This window comes from Amblyraja radiata, chromosome 10, assembly GCF_010909765.2.
Source record: "Amblyraja radiata isolate CabotCenter1 chromosome 10, sAmbRad1.1.pri, whole genome shotgun sequence".
Taxonomy (NCBI): domain Eukaryota; kingdom Metazoa; phylum Chordata; class Chondrichthyes; order Rajiformes; family Rajidae; genus Amblyraja; species Amblyraja radiata.
Genome location: NC_045965.1, coordinates 30,395,057 through 30,412,107, shown reverse-complemented (window position 1 = coordinate 30,412,107; position 17,051 = coordinate 30,395,057). Strand labels below are relative to the sequence as shown.

General features: G+C 41.1%; 1 protein-coding gene across 3 annotated transcripts; it reads right to left on the bottom strand.

Annotated features, from left to right (window-relative positions):
* Positions 1-13,587: 13,587 nt before the first annotated feature.
* On the bottom strand, positions 13,588-15,869 carry gadd45a (growth arrest and DNA damage inducible alpha). 3 transcript variants are annotated; one of them, XM_033028456.1, is made up of 4 exons: positions 15,702-15,869; positions 15,330-15,431; positions 15,009-15,222; positions 13,588-14,577 (listed from the first exon to the last, which is right to left on the bottom strand). In XM_033028456.1, the coding sequence occupies exons 1-4, from the start codon at positions 15,740-15,742 to the stop codon at positions 14,467-14,469; spliced, it is 468 nt and encodes a 155-aa protein (XP_032884347.1). In that variant the 5' UTR covers positions 15,743-15,869; the 3' UTR covers positions 13,588-14,466. The 3 variants fall into 3 exon arrangements, with proteins under 3 accessions (XP_032884347.1, XP_032884348.1, XP_032884346.1); XM_033028457.1 differs by having other exon boundaries at positions 13,588-14,570; positions 14,981-15,222; positions 15,702-15,841; XM_033028455.1 differs by having other exon boundaries at positions 15,330-15,474; positions 15,702-15,743.
* Positions 15,870-17,051: the final 1,182 nt, after the last annotated feature.

Sequence of the window (17,051 nt, the reverse complement as noted above, 5' to 3'; positions counted from 1 at the left end):
CAGTTTAAAAAAAACTGAACAAATGAATCGTGTAATTTTTGTACAAGTTGGCCACCACTGGCACATTAAAACCAAAATGTACTTATTTTGGCTTCATTCAGTCATTCATGTTAAACTTATTGCAACAAACAATCAACTGGAGGATCTTAGCAGGTCAAGCAGTATATTGGAAAGAAATGGTAGACCTTTTCTTTCCCATCCACAGACACTGCTCAGCCTGTTCAATCTTCCTCCGGCAAACTGTTTATTGTTCCAGATCCTAACATTTGCAGTTTCTTGAACTCCATGGTAAATTTATTTAAGCTTACTAAAAACATTTCTTTTTATACCCTGTCACATTTTATACTTTTCATCATCAAAGAGAATTTCACTACAAACACTATGTATTGTGGCTTTTCATTATGCCTTTTATCATCCCACATAGAACAATTAAAACTCCCGCCCCTTCAAATCTTTTTGGAAATGTTCCATTATTTTACAAATTAAGATGATCATCAAGTTTGTTCCATTTACAGTAAAACTTTCATAGTCTGATACCCTCAAGACTGTGCAGAACTAGCAAATATTATTAGATATTACTGCTATTGGAGATATTACTCATTGTGCACCAACACATTTAAAATGTCCTGGTAAAATGTATTTTAAATGCCTTACAGTTGTATACATAGTGCATATGAAATTGAGTCCTGGTGAGTTTAAATGGAGCATGGGAAACAAATAATTAAGGCAGATAAATAATCAGATTTCCCAAAATAATTGGATAATAAATGATAGGACATTTACTTGGGTTGTTTTCCAATTCCATAAACTAAAACTCCAGAAAATACAGAATCAGGATACTGTTATCCAATACTTTCTCATTCCTTTACATTGTATGAAGTGGTCCAATCACCAAGATGCTCTTCAACTATGAATTATTCCCTTTATTCCCTAGTATTTGTTTTTGCATTCGGGTTAAGTAATTATTCAACACATCAGCAAATGTTTCCTCTGTACTTAATTCCTATTTGTCTACCTCCAAAGTGGATAATCTCCCATCTTCACTTTGAATTGAGTATATGTGTGTAGGGCAACTTCCTATTTATGCTCAGTGGCCATAATGTAGACTATAGTGTTCTCAAAGCCCAGCTGAAGCCAATTCATTTTTTCTGTTATTTTTTTCATTAGCAGTCTTCTTGCACAAGAAACCGCTATATAATGACTTTCATATTGGTAAAGTTGAATAAGGGGCACAGGTGTGCAATGTGTATCTCTGGGTCTGCTGCTGAATAGATCATTTACTTTTCACCAAGTGAAAAAATATGTTAAAGGGAAGAAAAAAATTCAGCTTTTAACTACAGTGATAAGTTGAACTTTCGATGCCTTGGTGTGCAGGAAAGGATTGTATGTAGACTATTTTAACTATAAGCCTCACTTTTTTTTGTTGAATGGAAAGGTTAATGGTCATAAATACATTGTTACCTTTATCATTGTGAGATCTACATCCATTTAATTTCTTTATTAGAAGCCTCGTTCTTTTCAAACAAATTGCAAGAAAACGAGAGAAAGAAAACAGGAGTGCAGTAAATTGGGAGTCTATCTCTGAAATCTGAATTTTAATCCACTTCAGGCTGATGTTTCTGTCTATATTGGACTAATTGCAATCTGGTTGATGGTGGGTCAAGGTCTACAATTTAGCACTAATTTGCCAAACATACTGAATTTTTAAATATAGTTATGGGTTTTTTTTACATCAGTTCTCGTACATGGGAAACTTTTTTTTAACGTCATGTCCAACCTTGGAACATTTGATTGGAATCTTGGACTCCAATGAAATAGAATATACCATTTCCCAGTACTAACTGTCTCTCTCCTTGACCCACAGAATTAAAATAATTCAAAATGATATGCATGAATCTTCTACTTGAGTCTGATTAGAATTGTACATGAGGGCTCCATGACACTTAAAGCCTCTTGCCATGACACGCCATGCTGCACATTGGTGATGTTTATTTTATGCCTCTGATTTAATATCCATATCATTTTTTGAATAATATAGACTCAACATAGTAAAAATGATGTACTGTATTTTGTACTCTTGATTTGGTATTATTCTGATGTGAACTAGGAAGCCTAAGGTATCTTACGTATTCATTTATTCTGTAGTTGCCATTTTGCATTAAACCTAGTTTCTGTATGCTTGATTTAACTTTGTTTTAAAATTGAGTTCTTCTTTAGGCATACTCATTTTGAAGGATAAAATTCAGTACAACTTTTAATTTTTCTACTTGTGCTATTTGCCAACACTACAGAATATTAGCTCTCAAATAATTGTGCATATTTGTCTTTATTTCCACAGTTCAAATGTAATTATGAGAAAGGTAATGATAGCATTATACTGTTGTGAATGTGCTCAGTATTGTTGATGCAATTACTCCATTTATTAATAAACTCTGTATTGTATAACATATATTTGTATTAAGTGCTGTTAAATGTACTTGAACATTTGTAAGTTGTTGGGTCCTACTTGATTGCCTAAGGTGAAAAATAGGTTTCTTTTTATAATCCTTCTGCAATAACCTAGGCAGGGTGTTCCACAAAATATCCATAACTGGGGGGGAAATCCTCAACGGGAAAACCAAGTTGACATTTTGCGGTATTGATCTTTCATCACAACTGGAAATAGTGAGGAAACAAGTGAGTTTTAAGCTGTAGTGACAGGGAGAAGGGGATAACCAAAGGAAACTCAGGTGGGGCCATGGTTGTCAAAATGATATATGCTGAATGAGGCGTGAGGAGAAACCAGATTTAAATTATACCATCTTAAAGTGGATTCATGCACAGAAAAAACTTGGGGGTAGTTGTACACAATTGTTTGAAATTGATAAGATAGGTCAATTATTAAATTGCATGTCATGTGGTAAAACAAACAGGCAAAGTTTCCTCAGAAAATGAAGCAGTGTGCGCTTGCTTGCTGTAAGACCTCTACCATTCGTTTAGTTCACAGCCAAATTTTACCATTGTCCACTTTCCTGTGCTAACCTAATTTCTCCTGATTAATATCCAAAAAATGCTTGTACACTACAGAATCACAGTGTACCAGTTGTACTTATGATGGTGAATGAGGTGCTGCTCAAGCTAACTGCAAAGTCTATGTATTGTTAAGCCTTGAGTGTTGGAATTGAATCATCTAGGCTAGTGGAAATTACTAAAAGGTGTTCCTCATTTGTTTGATCCTTCTGGAAGATAGAGGATGATAAACAGTAATTGTATTGTTTAAAGTCTCGGGTGGAAAAGATGAACTAGGGTGGCATGGTGGCGTAACAGTAGAGCTACTGCTTTTCAGAGCCAGAGACCCGGGTTCGATCCTGACTGCGGGTGCTTGTACGTTCTCCCAGTGACCTGCGTGGTTTTTCTCCGAGATCTTTGGTTTCCTCCGACGCTCCAAAAACGTACAGGCTTGGTATAAAATGTAAAATTATCCCGTGTGTGTGTGTGTGTGTGTGTGTGTAGGGTAGTCTTGATGTGCGGGGATTGGTGCGGACTCGGTGGACTGTTTCCATGCTGTGTCTCTAAACTGAACTTTCTTTTCATTAATGATTTTTGTAAGTGTTATTTACCATTCCTGAATGTTGTTTAGGGTTTACAGCAATATAAGCAAGCAAGCATATACTGCTTCATTTTCTGAAGAAACTTTGGTGTGCTTTTTTTCTGAAGCTCCCTGACATTGCTTTTGGTGCTTTGGTTTTCTTTGCACTTTTGAAAAACTGCACATTATGATTTTGGATCATATTCTCTGGTGCAATATGTTGTGCATTGCAGTAGCAGTTCCATAATTTGGCGTCAGGATGGTGGATGCTAGGAGCTATTCTATTATAAAATCATCTTCATGCAGGGAAGGTTTATCAGAATGCTGCCTGGATTAGAGAGTTTCCGCTATAGGGAGAGTTTGGATAGACTTGGATTGTTTTTGCTGGAATGTTGGAGGTTATGGAAGGACTTGATAGAAGTATATAAAATTATGAGAGGCAGAGATAGGGTAGACAGAACCTTTATCAGAGGGTGGAAATGACCAACACTACAGGGCATAGTTATACGGTGAGAGGGGAAAGTTTAATTGAGATGTGCGGGGCATGCCTTTTGGGGGCCCGGAATGCATTGTCAGGGGTGGTGATGGAGGCAGATGTGACAGTGGTGTTTGAGGCATTTAGTGCATGGAAGTGCAGGAAGTACGGATCGTGTACAGGCAGATGAGATGACCTGATGCCAACTTGAAGAAGGTACTCGAACGTGCCAGGGAAGTGAACTTAAAACTGAATCCCCAAAAATGTTGGTTCCGTGTTAACCAGGTGAGCTACATGGGGCATATTTTCACGGCTGATGGTCTCAAGGCAGATCCTTCTAAGACTGTGGCTGTTAGCGAAATGTGCACACCCACTGATGTTGCAAGCCTACAGATATTTCTGGGCATGGTTAATTACCTCAGATAATTTGTTCCCAACTTCGCTGAGATCTTGGCTCCCTTGAGGCAACTTACTCACAAGGACACTGCCTGGACATGGCACGAACAGCAGCAGCATGTTTTTGACACTCCAAAACGTCAGATGTCATGCCGACATCCCAGTACTGCCTCGGTGCAGCATGTCTGCAGGAAGAGAGGCCTGTTGCTAATGCCTCCAGGACGATGACAGACACGGATCAAATCAGCAATACTGTTTGATCTACACCCTGCACCTCACATAAGAACGTTACTTTAGTTAAGCGCCTCTGCTTTTTATGTCTGGTCTGAATCTAAAATGGGAAAGCAGACAACGCCACAAAACAGCAGCTTTGACAAGCTGTTGCTAGTTCCAAGATTGTGATGAACAATGTGGATGAGATGTTGCAAAGTACAGAGAACAATATTGGCCAAGAGTGTGGAGACCAGTGTTAGAGGGGAGATGCAGAGAGCAGAGTTATAGTGACAAAGAGCTGTACAGCACAGAAAGGGAACCTTTGGCCCACCTTGTTCTTACCGACCATGTTGGCACATAGGGCTGGACCATTTGTCTGCATTTGAACCATAGCTCTCTAAACCCTATTCAAAAAGAGTTGATGGGGAACAGCGTTGTCAGCTATCGCACAATGCTGCAGCACAATGTTTCCAACCCAGCAATTTGACAGTCCACATTTTTATCATTGTGATTTTATGCTTCAAATTTAAAACACTGGTTACAGTGCTTCCTCCAGCCTTCACACCAAGTTGTGGAGAGACTAAGCATGGTGTTGGGACAGCTGTTACAACTCGTGCAGGGGAAGGTACCCGGGGAGGAGGTGGTTTGGTGGGAAGGATTGAGTGATCAGGTTTTTTGAGCAGATTTAGTTTAGAGATACAGCAAGGAAACAAGTCCTTCAGCCCATCAAGTCCACGCCGACCATCGATCACCCATACACTAGTTCTATGTTATCTCACTTATGCATTCTACACACTAGGAGCAATTTACAGAAGTCAATTAACCTACAAACCTGCATGTCTTTGGAACATGGGAGGAAATGGGTGCACTCGGAGAAACCCCAGGTGGTCACAGGGTGAATGTACAAACTCCACAAAAACAGCATCAGCAGTCGGGATCAGACCCGGGTCTCTGGCACTGAGGCATCAGCTCTAACACTGCACCACCCAGGTGCCGAAGGTTGGACAGTGGGTGATGTACATGGATTTAAGTATGGTATTTGACAAAGTCTGAAGAAGGGTTTCGGCCCGAAACGTTGCCCATCTCCTTCGCTCCATAGATGCTGCTGTGTACCTGGTATTTGATAAAGTCGCCCATGGTAGGCTGATCATTAAGATTAAGATGCACAAGATTAACAGAGACTTGATCATATGGACTGTGGTGGAAGGACAGTATTCAGACTGGGCGTTTGCAACCAGTGGAGGTCTGTAGGGATCTGTGCTCGGACCTGTGTTGTTTGTGATAAATAACCCATTTGTCCTCTGTTGCATTCTAAATTTACCCAGTCCTCCGGTTTGCTGCTTCATCGAAATGACTTGGATGTAAACTTAGGTAGACAAAAATGCTGGAGAGCAGGTGAGGCAGCATCTATGGAGCGAAGCTAATAGGCGATGTTTCGGGTCGAGACCCTTCTTCAGACTGAAGGATGTAAACATAGAAGGATTGGTCGGTAGGTTTGCATATGAAACCAAGTTTGTTGAGGTTGTGGATTGTGAAGATGTCGACGTATACAGCAGGGTACGACGTATACAGACTGTCAAAGTATACAGCAGGATATAGATCAGCTACAAAAATGGGTAGAGAAAGGGCAGATGGAATTTAATTTGAGCAAATGTGAGGTGTTGCACTTCGGGAGGTCAAATGTAAGGGGGGAAGTATACAATTAATGGCATGGCCCTTATCAGCATTTATGTACAGAGGGAGCTGAGAAAAAGTGCTATATAATTTGATTTCAAATTCAAAGCACTGTTCCATGAGCTATTACTGAGCTTTATTGAAACAAAGTTGAAGATAGCGAGGTCAGAGTTGAGATGGAGAAATGGCAGCTCAGGGTCAGAGCTGCAGACTGATTGAAAGTGGTTCATAAGGTTATCATTCAATCAGCATTTCCCCGGAATGGATTGATTACATCCTGAGCAGCAAATTCAGTTTGGTAAATACAATAAAGCCACTGCCTCAAACAAAGAATATTTGTATCCTGGGTAATGGGAAGGAAGGGGGTTAAAGGAGAATTGTTATAAATATTGCTCTCAGGGTTTTCTCCTATATTTAAAATGGGAGATGGGGAATCCAGAAATTCACCCCCACAATTTACTTCATAAAGCAATTATGCTGAGTGACAGTTAATTCAGAGACAAAGGTCCTGAACTTAAAGAAAGGTAATTTTGATGGTGCGAAACAGGAATTGGCTTGGATAGACTGGCAAATAATGCTTAAAGAGTTGACGGTGGATATGCAGTGGCAAAGATTTTAAGATCACATGGATGAATTGTTTATCCCTGACTGGCGTAAAAATAAAACTGGGAAGGCGGCTCAACTGTGGCTAATGAGCAAAATTAGGGATTGAGTTAATTCCAAGGAAGAGGCATATAAATTGGCCAGATGTAGCAGCAAACCGGAGGACTGGGTAAATTTAGAATGCAACAGAGGACAAATGGGTTATTTATGAGAGGGAAAATAGAGCATGAAAGGAAACTTGTGAGAAATATAAAAACTGAATGTATAAAGCTTCTTTAGATATGTGAAGAGGAAAAGATTAGTGAAGTCCCTTGCAGTCAAATGTGAATTTATAATGGGGAAACAAGGAAATGGCAGAACAGTTAAACAAGTGCTTTAGTTCTGTCACTAAGGAAGACACAAACAATATCCCAGAAATACTAGGGGACATAATCTAGTGTGACGGAGGAACTGAAGGAAATTCACATCAGTCATGAAATGGTGTTGGGTAATCTGCTGGGGTGGAAAGCAGATAAATCCCCAGGGCCTGATGGTCTGCATCCCAGAGTACTCAAGGTGGCCCGAGAAATCGTGGATACATTAGTGATCATTTTCCAATGTTCTGTTGACTCTGGATCAGTTCCTGTGGACTAGAGTGTAGCAAATGTAACCACACTTTTTAAGAAAGGAGGAGAGAAAACAAGCAATTATAGACCAGTGAACCTGAAATCGGTAATGGGGAAGATACTTGAGTTGATTATTAAAGATGTAATAGCTGCACATTTGGAAAGCAGTGACAGGATCGAACAAAATCAGCATGGATTTATGAAGGGGAAATCATGCTTAACTAATCTTCTTGAATTTTTTGAATAAGTAAGAAGTAGAATGGATAAGGGAGACTGGACTTTCAAAAAGCCTTTGACAAGATCCCACACGAGATTAGTGTACAAAATTAGAGCGCGTGGTATTGGGAGTAGGGTATTGACATGGATAGAGAACTGGTTGGCAGACAGGAAACAAAGAGTAGGAATTAACGGGTCCATTTCAGAATGGCTGGCAGCGACTAGTGGGGTGCTGCAAGGCTTGGTGCTGGCCACTCCAGTCATTTACAATATATATTAATGATTTAGACAAATAAATTAAATGTAACATCTCCAAGTTTGCAGATGACACAAAGCTGGGTTACAGTGTGAGCTGCGAGGAGGATGCTATGAGGTTGCAGTGTGACTTGGATAGGTTGTGTGAGTGGGCAGATGCATGGCAGATGGAGTATAATGTAGATGCATGTGAGGTTATTCACTTTGGTGGCAAGAACAAGAAGGCAGATTATTATCTGAATGGTGTCAGATTAGGAAAAGGGGAGTTGCAATTTATACATCAGACACTGAAAGTAGGCATGCAGATACGACAGGCGGTGAAGAAAGCTAATGGCATGTTGGCCTTCATAGCAAGAGAATTTGAGTTTAGGAGCAAGGAGGTCCTACTGCAGTTGTGCAGGGCCCTGGTGAGACCGCACCTGGAATATTGTGTGCGGTTTTGGTCTCCTAATTTGAGGAAGGACATTCTTGTAGCCTGTAGTTTCACCAGGTTAATTCCCGGGATGGTGGGACTGCCATATGATGAAAGAATGGATTAACTGGGCTTGTATTCACTGGAATTTAGAACGATGAGAGGGGATCTTATGGAAACATATACATTTCTTAAGGGTTGGACTGGCTAGATGCAGGAAAAATGTTCTCCATGTTGGGGGAGTCTAGAACTAGGGGTCACAGTTTAAGAAGAAGGGCTAGGCCATTTAGGACTGGGATGAGGATAAACCTTTACAGCCAGAGTGTGAATCTGGAATTCTCTGTCACAGAAGGCAGTGGAGGCCAATTTACTGGATGTATTCAAGAGCGAGTTAAAGCTATCTCTTGGGGCTAATGGAATCTAGGGATATGGGGAGAAAGCAGGAACCGAGTACTGACTCTGGATGATCAGCCATGATCATATTGATTGGCAGTCGTGGCTCCAAGGTCTGAATGGCCTACTCCTGCACTTATTTTCTATGTTCTAAAGCATTTTCATTGTACTAAAGTAAGAACACTGAGACAATCACTGCCTCGGGTGGTCATGAAGCATGATTTGCCATAAAACGGGTATTGGTTATATTCATCATGAGGATTAATAGCTTCATTGAAAATCTTACTCTTTTAATGTAGGCACCAGCAAATTTATTTTTATAACCAGTTAAATTAGTAATTGAAATCCTTGTGTATATATTTTCAATCATTTTCTGAGGATGTCAAAAAATTGTCTGACGTTAATGAATTAATTTTGCGGTCACTGTTTCAGTTTAGAGAAACGTATAACAGCAGCCTAAAGTTGAATGTTGGAATTGTCCTGAATAGTCATGAGCTTGAGTCATTCATTGTGCCAAGTCCTTCTTGAAAAATTACTGGTTAGGAAAGCAGCAATAAAACTGTCATCATCTGTGAAGCTATGATTCGGGAAGAATGAGCACTATCTAATGGAGCAGAGAAAATTGAAAAGTAAGGTATTTCTCAAGATCGCTGTGATGGTCTTTAAAACATCCTGAGGTCAGCAAATATGGGAATGCCAGTCATGCTGCTGCAAGCTATATTTTCATTGCACCTGCACGATGCAGCACAGGGCGGCACAGGGCGGCACAGCAGTAGAGTTGCTGCCTTACAGCACTTACAGCGCCAGAGACCGAGTTCGATCCCGAGTATCGGTGCTGTCTGTGCAGAGTTTGTACGTTCTCCACATGACCACAAGGGTTTTCTCCGAGATCTTTGGTTTCCCCCCCACACTCCAAAGACATATAGGTTTGTAGGTTAATTGGCTTGGTATAAATGTAAATTGTCCCTTTGTGCATAGGATAGTATTAGTGAGCAGAGATCACTGGTTGGTGCGGACTCGGTGGACCGAAGTGCCAGTTTCCGCACTTTATCTTTAATCTAAACTAAACTGCACGTTAGTATACATGACAATAAACTTGACTTGAATTCAAATAATCCAAAACATATTAACGATCTATAAAATATTACATGTGTATATGTGTGTGCAACACAATATAAAAAGTATGCTTCCAGTGTAATTCAGGAGTATTTCAATTTTTAAATGCTTATAATTTTTTATGTACTTTGCAAGTGAAATGCAGATCACACTCAAAAATGGAGAACTTTCTTGGGTACTGATATTTGCAAAGCCCACCTGGAATTCATTTACAAGCGTGTAACTCAAATGGAATGTAGGTTTTTTCTGCCTGCCTATCCCTTTCTGAGAGCAATTACTGATAACTGTGCTAAATTTAAACTCAACATGACTCAATGAGAATACATTCCTTTCATTTGTGGCATAGGATTGGAATTCAGATAAAAGGGCAAAGGTTTTACCTAATGTGGTATGCACATTCCTGCCCTGAATTAATTTATTCTGGTTAGCAATTTTGCCCTGTGTATGCTCCTTGATGTGGTCCTCACTTGCACTTACTTAACCCATTGTTCCACAAATTTGAACAAATATGACAATTGATTTATCTATACACCATCAAACTGGCTGAACCACACTGTGCACTGAAGATCTTGTCTGTCAAAACTATTCTCTATTTCAAGATCATCCTCACACAAAAAGATAACCCCAAGCTCTTTTCTACTGCAGATCATCTTATTTAACGCATTTGCCCTGCCTCTTCTGCTCTCGCCTCTAACAAAGATGAAGAGGGCTTCCTTGCACCATGATTTACAGCTGCCTTTATCGTTCCTTTTCCTCCCACAAGGACAAGGCTCATTCAGATTCCTGTGCCCTAGCCCAGAGCTTATTACCTTCTCATTTATTTCCTGTTCAAGTTTGTGCCCTCTCCAGCCCATCACTTGATCCATTGATCCTACTACTACTAAACTACTGACCACCCAACTTTGCACTCTCTCACTTCGGTGCTGGCCCAAAGGGCCGAATGGCCTACTCCTGCACCTATTGTCTATTGTAATAACTTGCAGCTCTTTTCTTCACCTTATATCATTAACTCTCAAAAGAATACCTTGCAAATTACTGCCCCATCACCAAACTACTTGTACCCCTCCAAAATCTGTAATTGCACTTCAGCGTACTAAATCTTTGTCCATTTTTCCCAAAACCTAAATTTGAATTGGTCTGATCAAATTCCACTTTTGCCTAAGTACTGAAACAGCTCTTAACACATTTGGTTTGACATTTGGTTTGATTGAGTTGAAGATAAGCTGTCAATCCTATTCTGTTCCCCCTATTCATATTCTGTCTCCAGCCTTTTGACATGTTTTCTGCAATACCTCTCCATTGTCGGATGGAAGGAAACATACTTGTTTTTTTAAAATCTATTTAGTCATAGCCAGAGATGCACAATCATTTGCTTCCACTTCCTGTCATTGCACTGTTATCTGTGGGGTTCTCAAGTTCTACTCTTGGATTCCCATCTTCTGTGGTTGCTGACATCCAAAAGCTCGGCATCAGGACATGGAGCTCCTTTAACTTCTTTCAAAATTCCACTGTCTCAAAGCTGTCAGAGCACCTGTCCAACATCTAGATAAGCAGAAATTCCCTCCATGTTCTAGGAATTCCAAACCCATTGGGTTTTCCACTTTTGGCCTCTTGCGTATCTGATTATACCACCACTGAGGGCTGCCCTTTCAAGTACCAAGATCCTAAAGTATGGAATTCCTTGCCTAAAGCTCTCCACCCCTGTATAATTATTTTATTTAATGAGTTTTGCGAAAACTTAGGTGCATAATCCTACTTTAGATGTACATAAATCTAACTTTTGCAATCTAAATGGTGGCACAGTGATGCAGCTGGGGGAGTTGGTGCCTCACAGCACCAGAGAGCAGGATGCAATCCAGTCTTAGGTGCTATCTGTGTGGTTTGCACATTCTCAATCTGACCATGTGGGTTTCCTCCGGATGCTCCGGTTTCCTTCCACATCACAAAGACGTGCAGGTTTGTAGGTTAATTGACCACTGTGAATTGCCCCTAGTAGGGAGTGGGCGAGAAGGTGGAATAGCCTTGAACTAATGTGAAAGGGTAATCAATGGTCGACGTGGACTCAATGGGCAATACAATATTTATTCATTGTCACTTGAACCTCAATGAGGCTCAAACGAAACTCTGTTTCTACAGCCATACAAACAAAACAAATTTCTACAAGACACACAAACAATTCAATTCACACAAACATCCATCACAGTGAATCTCCTCCTCTCTGTGATGAAGGCAAAGTATTTTCTCTCCCCTGCTCACCATTTTTCTCCCGATGTTAAAGCCCCCCGGCGGGAGATGGCAAGTCCCACGGCCATTGAGGCCGCGCCGAGCGATGTACGGCCCCGCTCCAGGTCTTAATATCTCTACGGGGAGGCCCCGGCGGGCATTGGAATGTCCCGCGACCGTTAAAGCCGTGCCGGGCGATGTAAGGCCCCACTCCGGGTCGTTCCAACCCCGTGACACGGGCGGGAGAAGTTGCGCTGCAGGAGCTCCGAAAAGTGGTCTCCCACCAGGCATCCGCGAGCTCCCGATGTTCCTGTCCACCGGGCCTGTGGCTGGAGCCTCCGAGCTCCGGAGTCGGGCCGCAGCAGCGAGCCACCACCGCTCCCCACGCTCCGAGGCCGGCCAGCCCCACAATGGTAAGTAGTCCGCAGGCTCCGCGACTGGAGCCCCCAGGTCGTTCCGGTTGGAGGCCGCACCACGGTACTAGGCCCCAACGACAATGGAGACCCGACAGGAAAAAGGTCGGGTCTCCTGTGCAGGGAAGAGATTTTAAAAGTTTCCTGACCCCCACATATACACAGCCAAAAACAGTGTAAAAGAACACATTTAACTAGACAAAAAAAAGACAGACAGGCTGCAGGGGCCGCTGCAACGTGAGTCGCTCCGCCAACCGGAAACAAAGGCCTGTTTCCATAATCTCTAAATTACTTTTTTTAAATTAGGTGCATGGTTTAAGCTAAAGGCATGTTATTTTACAGTTAAATTGCTGACATCTTTTGAAGAATTTTCTTATGAACTTTTTCCCTTTCCCAGAAAATATAAATTCTTTTTTAAGCATGGTTCCACGGACATTGAATATCCTCCAAACATTTAAGTCATCTCTTTATTTATGAATTTACTTTGGCTCAGTGTATTGATAGTTGGGATAGCAAGTGGAGAGTAAGGAATCACAACCAAGCAGAAAAATGAAGTCCAGCAGAGCCTGGAAAGCTGCAGCAACAATTCTGTTGACAAGAAGATCAGGGCAGCCTCTGTCATGAGAAGCAAGTAGAATTAATGCTACAGGGTTTTAACAAATCTATCTGAAGTGTTAACAATATTTTCCAGTCAATGTTGTCATTGTTGCTAAATATCTGAGTATACTCTTGTCCTCAGCTGACATCTCTACAAACACTAGCTATGATAACAGAATGTGAATTAGTGAATTAGGTTAATTTTTAATTTATTAATTCGATATTGACCCATCCATATTGTCAGGTCTTCCATTCCATGCACAATCTTCCATTCAGTTTTTGTTATTTCAAATGAATGGCCATTTAAATTTCAAGGAATGTCTTCAAAATGGAATGGTTTCAGAGATATAGTAGTAATGGGGAAGAAATAGTGCACATGCTTAAGAATTCTATCTTCCAAGAGAAAATTGTCACTGCCAAGTGTAAACCTACATACTCTGCATCGTTTTAACTTGGCAATAGGCAGCCAGAGAACTCAACCACTTCCTCAGTGCACATTCCTTTGATATACAGGAATGGTGTAGTTCAAAAATAATTTAAAATATGGTCTAGTGAAAATGGGGTGTACTTGGAACATGAACAATCAGTCATGTTACACTGTGTGATAAGTGTCAAATTAAAACAATTCACTGATAAATAAACTAAAATCCAGTTAGTGCAAAATAAGTAGATGGTCAGTGAAAGTGAAATATTTTATTAACTTTTTAAACCATAGCTATTCACTTCAACATAATATAAAGTCCAGATATAAATCACGAAATAACTTAAGAGGATGAAATTAAATGACAGCAAGAAATTCATACTTGCAGTTGATATAAAACAAAATTCCAAACATATTAAAAGGTCTGCGTTTTTAAAAACCTTCCCTTCAGATTCTGAACATCTTGTTATCGCTGACCAATAAGGTATTTTCATAACTAAATGAAACCAAACATGTCGATTCACCATCTGCGCAGCATCCTTTTTTTATTTTCTTTCCCGAAATGGAAAGTTGTAATTCTTCCGGAAACTGTGATGCTCTCTGCTCTGAAACCAGCTCACGCTTTGCTTCAGTTCCCGTCTGCTTACTCATTGCCACTGTTCCAGGCACAAACTGAAGCTGAGTCATAGTCCAGCCGTCAGAGAAAAGTATTTCACAAGAGCCGAAACTCCAGTCGTGTCGACTCGCCCGCCCTCTGCAACAAAAGTCAACCTTAATTTCCCAGCGCCAAGATTTCGGGCGGCTATTCGGATAATCTCCGGAGATCTCCGCTGGAAGTGAATGGAATTCTTAAATCCAATTTTGTGATTAATCCATCAGAAGATCTTCAACGTTCGGGTAAATTAATAATCGGGACCCACTGGTCCAGGAATCGGCTTTCTTTACAAAAGCAAGTCACTTTGTTCAGTGCTCCGTCTTTCCATGGTGCTGCTTGACTCTGTAATAAAGAAATTACAAAGACAGCGTTTACAATTGCACCATTTAATTTACTGGCTCTGGTTCGTTTCCAAATTCTATACAGAACTTTGACCTAAATTAGTTCATACACGGACATGTCACTCAACTGGATGAACTATGACACGCCATCTATTGGTGCAAAACCTTCGAGGGATATTCTGAAGTCGGCTACATCTAGCCGTGAAGATGAAAAACTATATCGGGATCTTTGTAGTAATTTGTTTTGTTTACATCAAGTGGTATTTGCGCAAATTACTTTTACTTCGTTGTTAAGAATCGAAGGGGAGAAGTTGCTCATTTTATCCCCGTCAGAAACGACATAATTTGAACCTGCACAGAATTATGATTTCAGTTCCTGGCTTGTTTAGTCGCGGCCGTTTGACATATTATTGGGAGATGAGGAACACTCACTGTAACCAATATGCAATGCAGATCTTTGGGTTCGTCCTCCCCATCCACCCCGCCTAGGATCTCGGCCAAACGGTGCATGTTGTTCACCCTCATGATGTTAATGTCATTTTCGCAGCAAAAAGCTTGTATCAGAGTAAAATGGATTTGCAGTGCCACGTCCACGTCACCCCCCTCATCCGTGGTAAGCAAACATAAAACAACGTTGTCTGAATCCCTGTTGAAAAGGGAAAATATAAATCAAGCGAATAGGCAAATAATCCCTAAAAAATGCGACGAAAAAAGGAAACGGTACGTAAATCCGTTTGCTTTATGGACACTTACGCGTTTAGGAGTTTTGCTGCCTCAAACACTCCGACTGTGATGCAGCCTTGCGCTAACGCGGAGAACAAAACTTCTTCCAGAGCTTTCCCCACCACATCCATCCTGTCACAAAAGTCAACAATTAATCGGGATCGTCAGCGACAATCTGTATTAGGCACCACAGAGGAATAATTCTCTGTCACAGTCCGCTCAAACAAATGCAGATTTAGAAAAATAGTCACAAATGATTCAAATGTGAGGAGAAAATTAAACTTCCTAATCGACGCTCAATGCAAATCAAGGTCAGCTCTGAGCACAAGTTATCCATCAGTCAAACATAGTTCCATTAACTTTAAAAAATGCAATAGTTGGGCTTTGTAGCATTATTTTTACCTGTCCGTTTTTTGGTCGCCTGTGAGTTCTTCAAAAGTCATTATGTTTAGAAGGGGTTGCGCGGGCTGCCGTTGCTGTCTTTGCTTGCAAAAGATGCACCAAGTCCCTGCAAGTGGTTGCGCTGCCTGAGTGAGCGTCGCCAGTTCCTGCACCAGCGCCGGCCGAAGGGCGGGGCCACGACCCGGGGCCTAACGTAACCAGCCCAACTCACCAATCCACTGCGTGCATCTCCCCGCACATTTGCATTGCCCCGACGCCATTGGCTCGTTCGCTTCATGCTAATGAGCGCATAGGTCTGTCCCCGAGCCGCCGGGGACAAAGGGTCAGCCTGGCGGCGGAGGGAAGGAAGGGCACCTTCACACTGCTCCACCACTCCCTGCATTTGTCAGTCAACTGGCATTGTTAGTGCTTTTCATTTGCACCTTTGCCTTGTGAAGCTATGCATAGCAAACAACCACCTTTTTGTTTTGTGGAATAAAAAGCGTGCCGAATGTATAGAGTTACAATAAACAAAACGTCCTCTGCCACGCCTATCGCGAAAGGCAGAATCAGCAAGATTAGACAAACAGTATCACCTCGAATATTAACACCTGGACTTGCACAGATATCGCTATTCCTGCTGGATTGGTGTCTTGGTACTTATTATTACTATGACCATATTTCAAAGGTTAAAAAACTGCCTGGAAAGCATTTCGAGTCATAATAGTCGTTAAAGGTACGGCATCAATGCAAGTTTTACTTTCCAACTATATTGCTAAATATTGTCGTAGATGTCTCCAAACTTGCAGGTGGAGCAATAAATGCACTCTGCCAATGTCAGCCACATCCCTGGAACATAATTTTAAAATGCATAATTATGGTGCTAAAGGGTTCACTGTGGATATTTGAAATAAGCACAAAGCAAGCTTAATGTTACCAAATATATATACATAATCAGTGTATGCAAGACATTGGGAAACAGGGACCTTAGTGTAAAAGTCCAAGAATTCCTGAAGATGGCAGCACAGGTGGATAATGTGGTGAACAAGCCATGCAGGATGTTTACTTTCTTTTGCTAGAGCATAGGATATAATAGCAGGGAGGTTATGCCACAACTTTATAAAATATTATTGGACTACAGCTGGAGTGTATTGCTGGTTGCCTCACTTTAGGAAGGACATGATTGCATTGGATAGGGTGCAGAGGAGGATATTCATCAGGATGGTGCCTGGGAAGGAGCATTGCAGTTATTGCAAGAGATTAGATAGTCTGGGTTTTTTTCCTTGGAGTTGAGGAAGCTGAGGGAAGATCTGATAGAGGTGTACAAAATTATAAAGGACATAAATTCGGTAGACAGTAGGAAACATTCCC

Excerpts from the sequence above, each read along its gene's own strand:
- gadd45a (XM_033028457.1), bottom strand. The coding sequence starts at position 15,742 with ATGACTTTTGAAGAACTCACAGGCGACCAAAAAACGGACAG. Across the intron at positions 15,223-15,329 it reads GCAGCAAAACTCCTAAACGC|GGATTCAGACAACGTTGTTT; the intron begins GTAAGTGTCCAT and ends CCTTTTCAACAG. Across the intron at positions 14,571-14,980 it reads TCCTCATCTCCCAATAATAT|CAGCACCATGGAAAGACGGA; the intron begins GTCAAACGGCCG and ends TACAGAGTCAAG.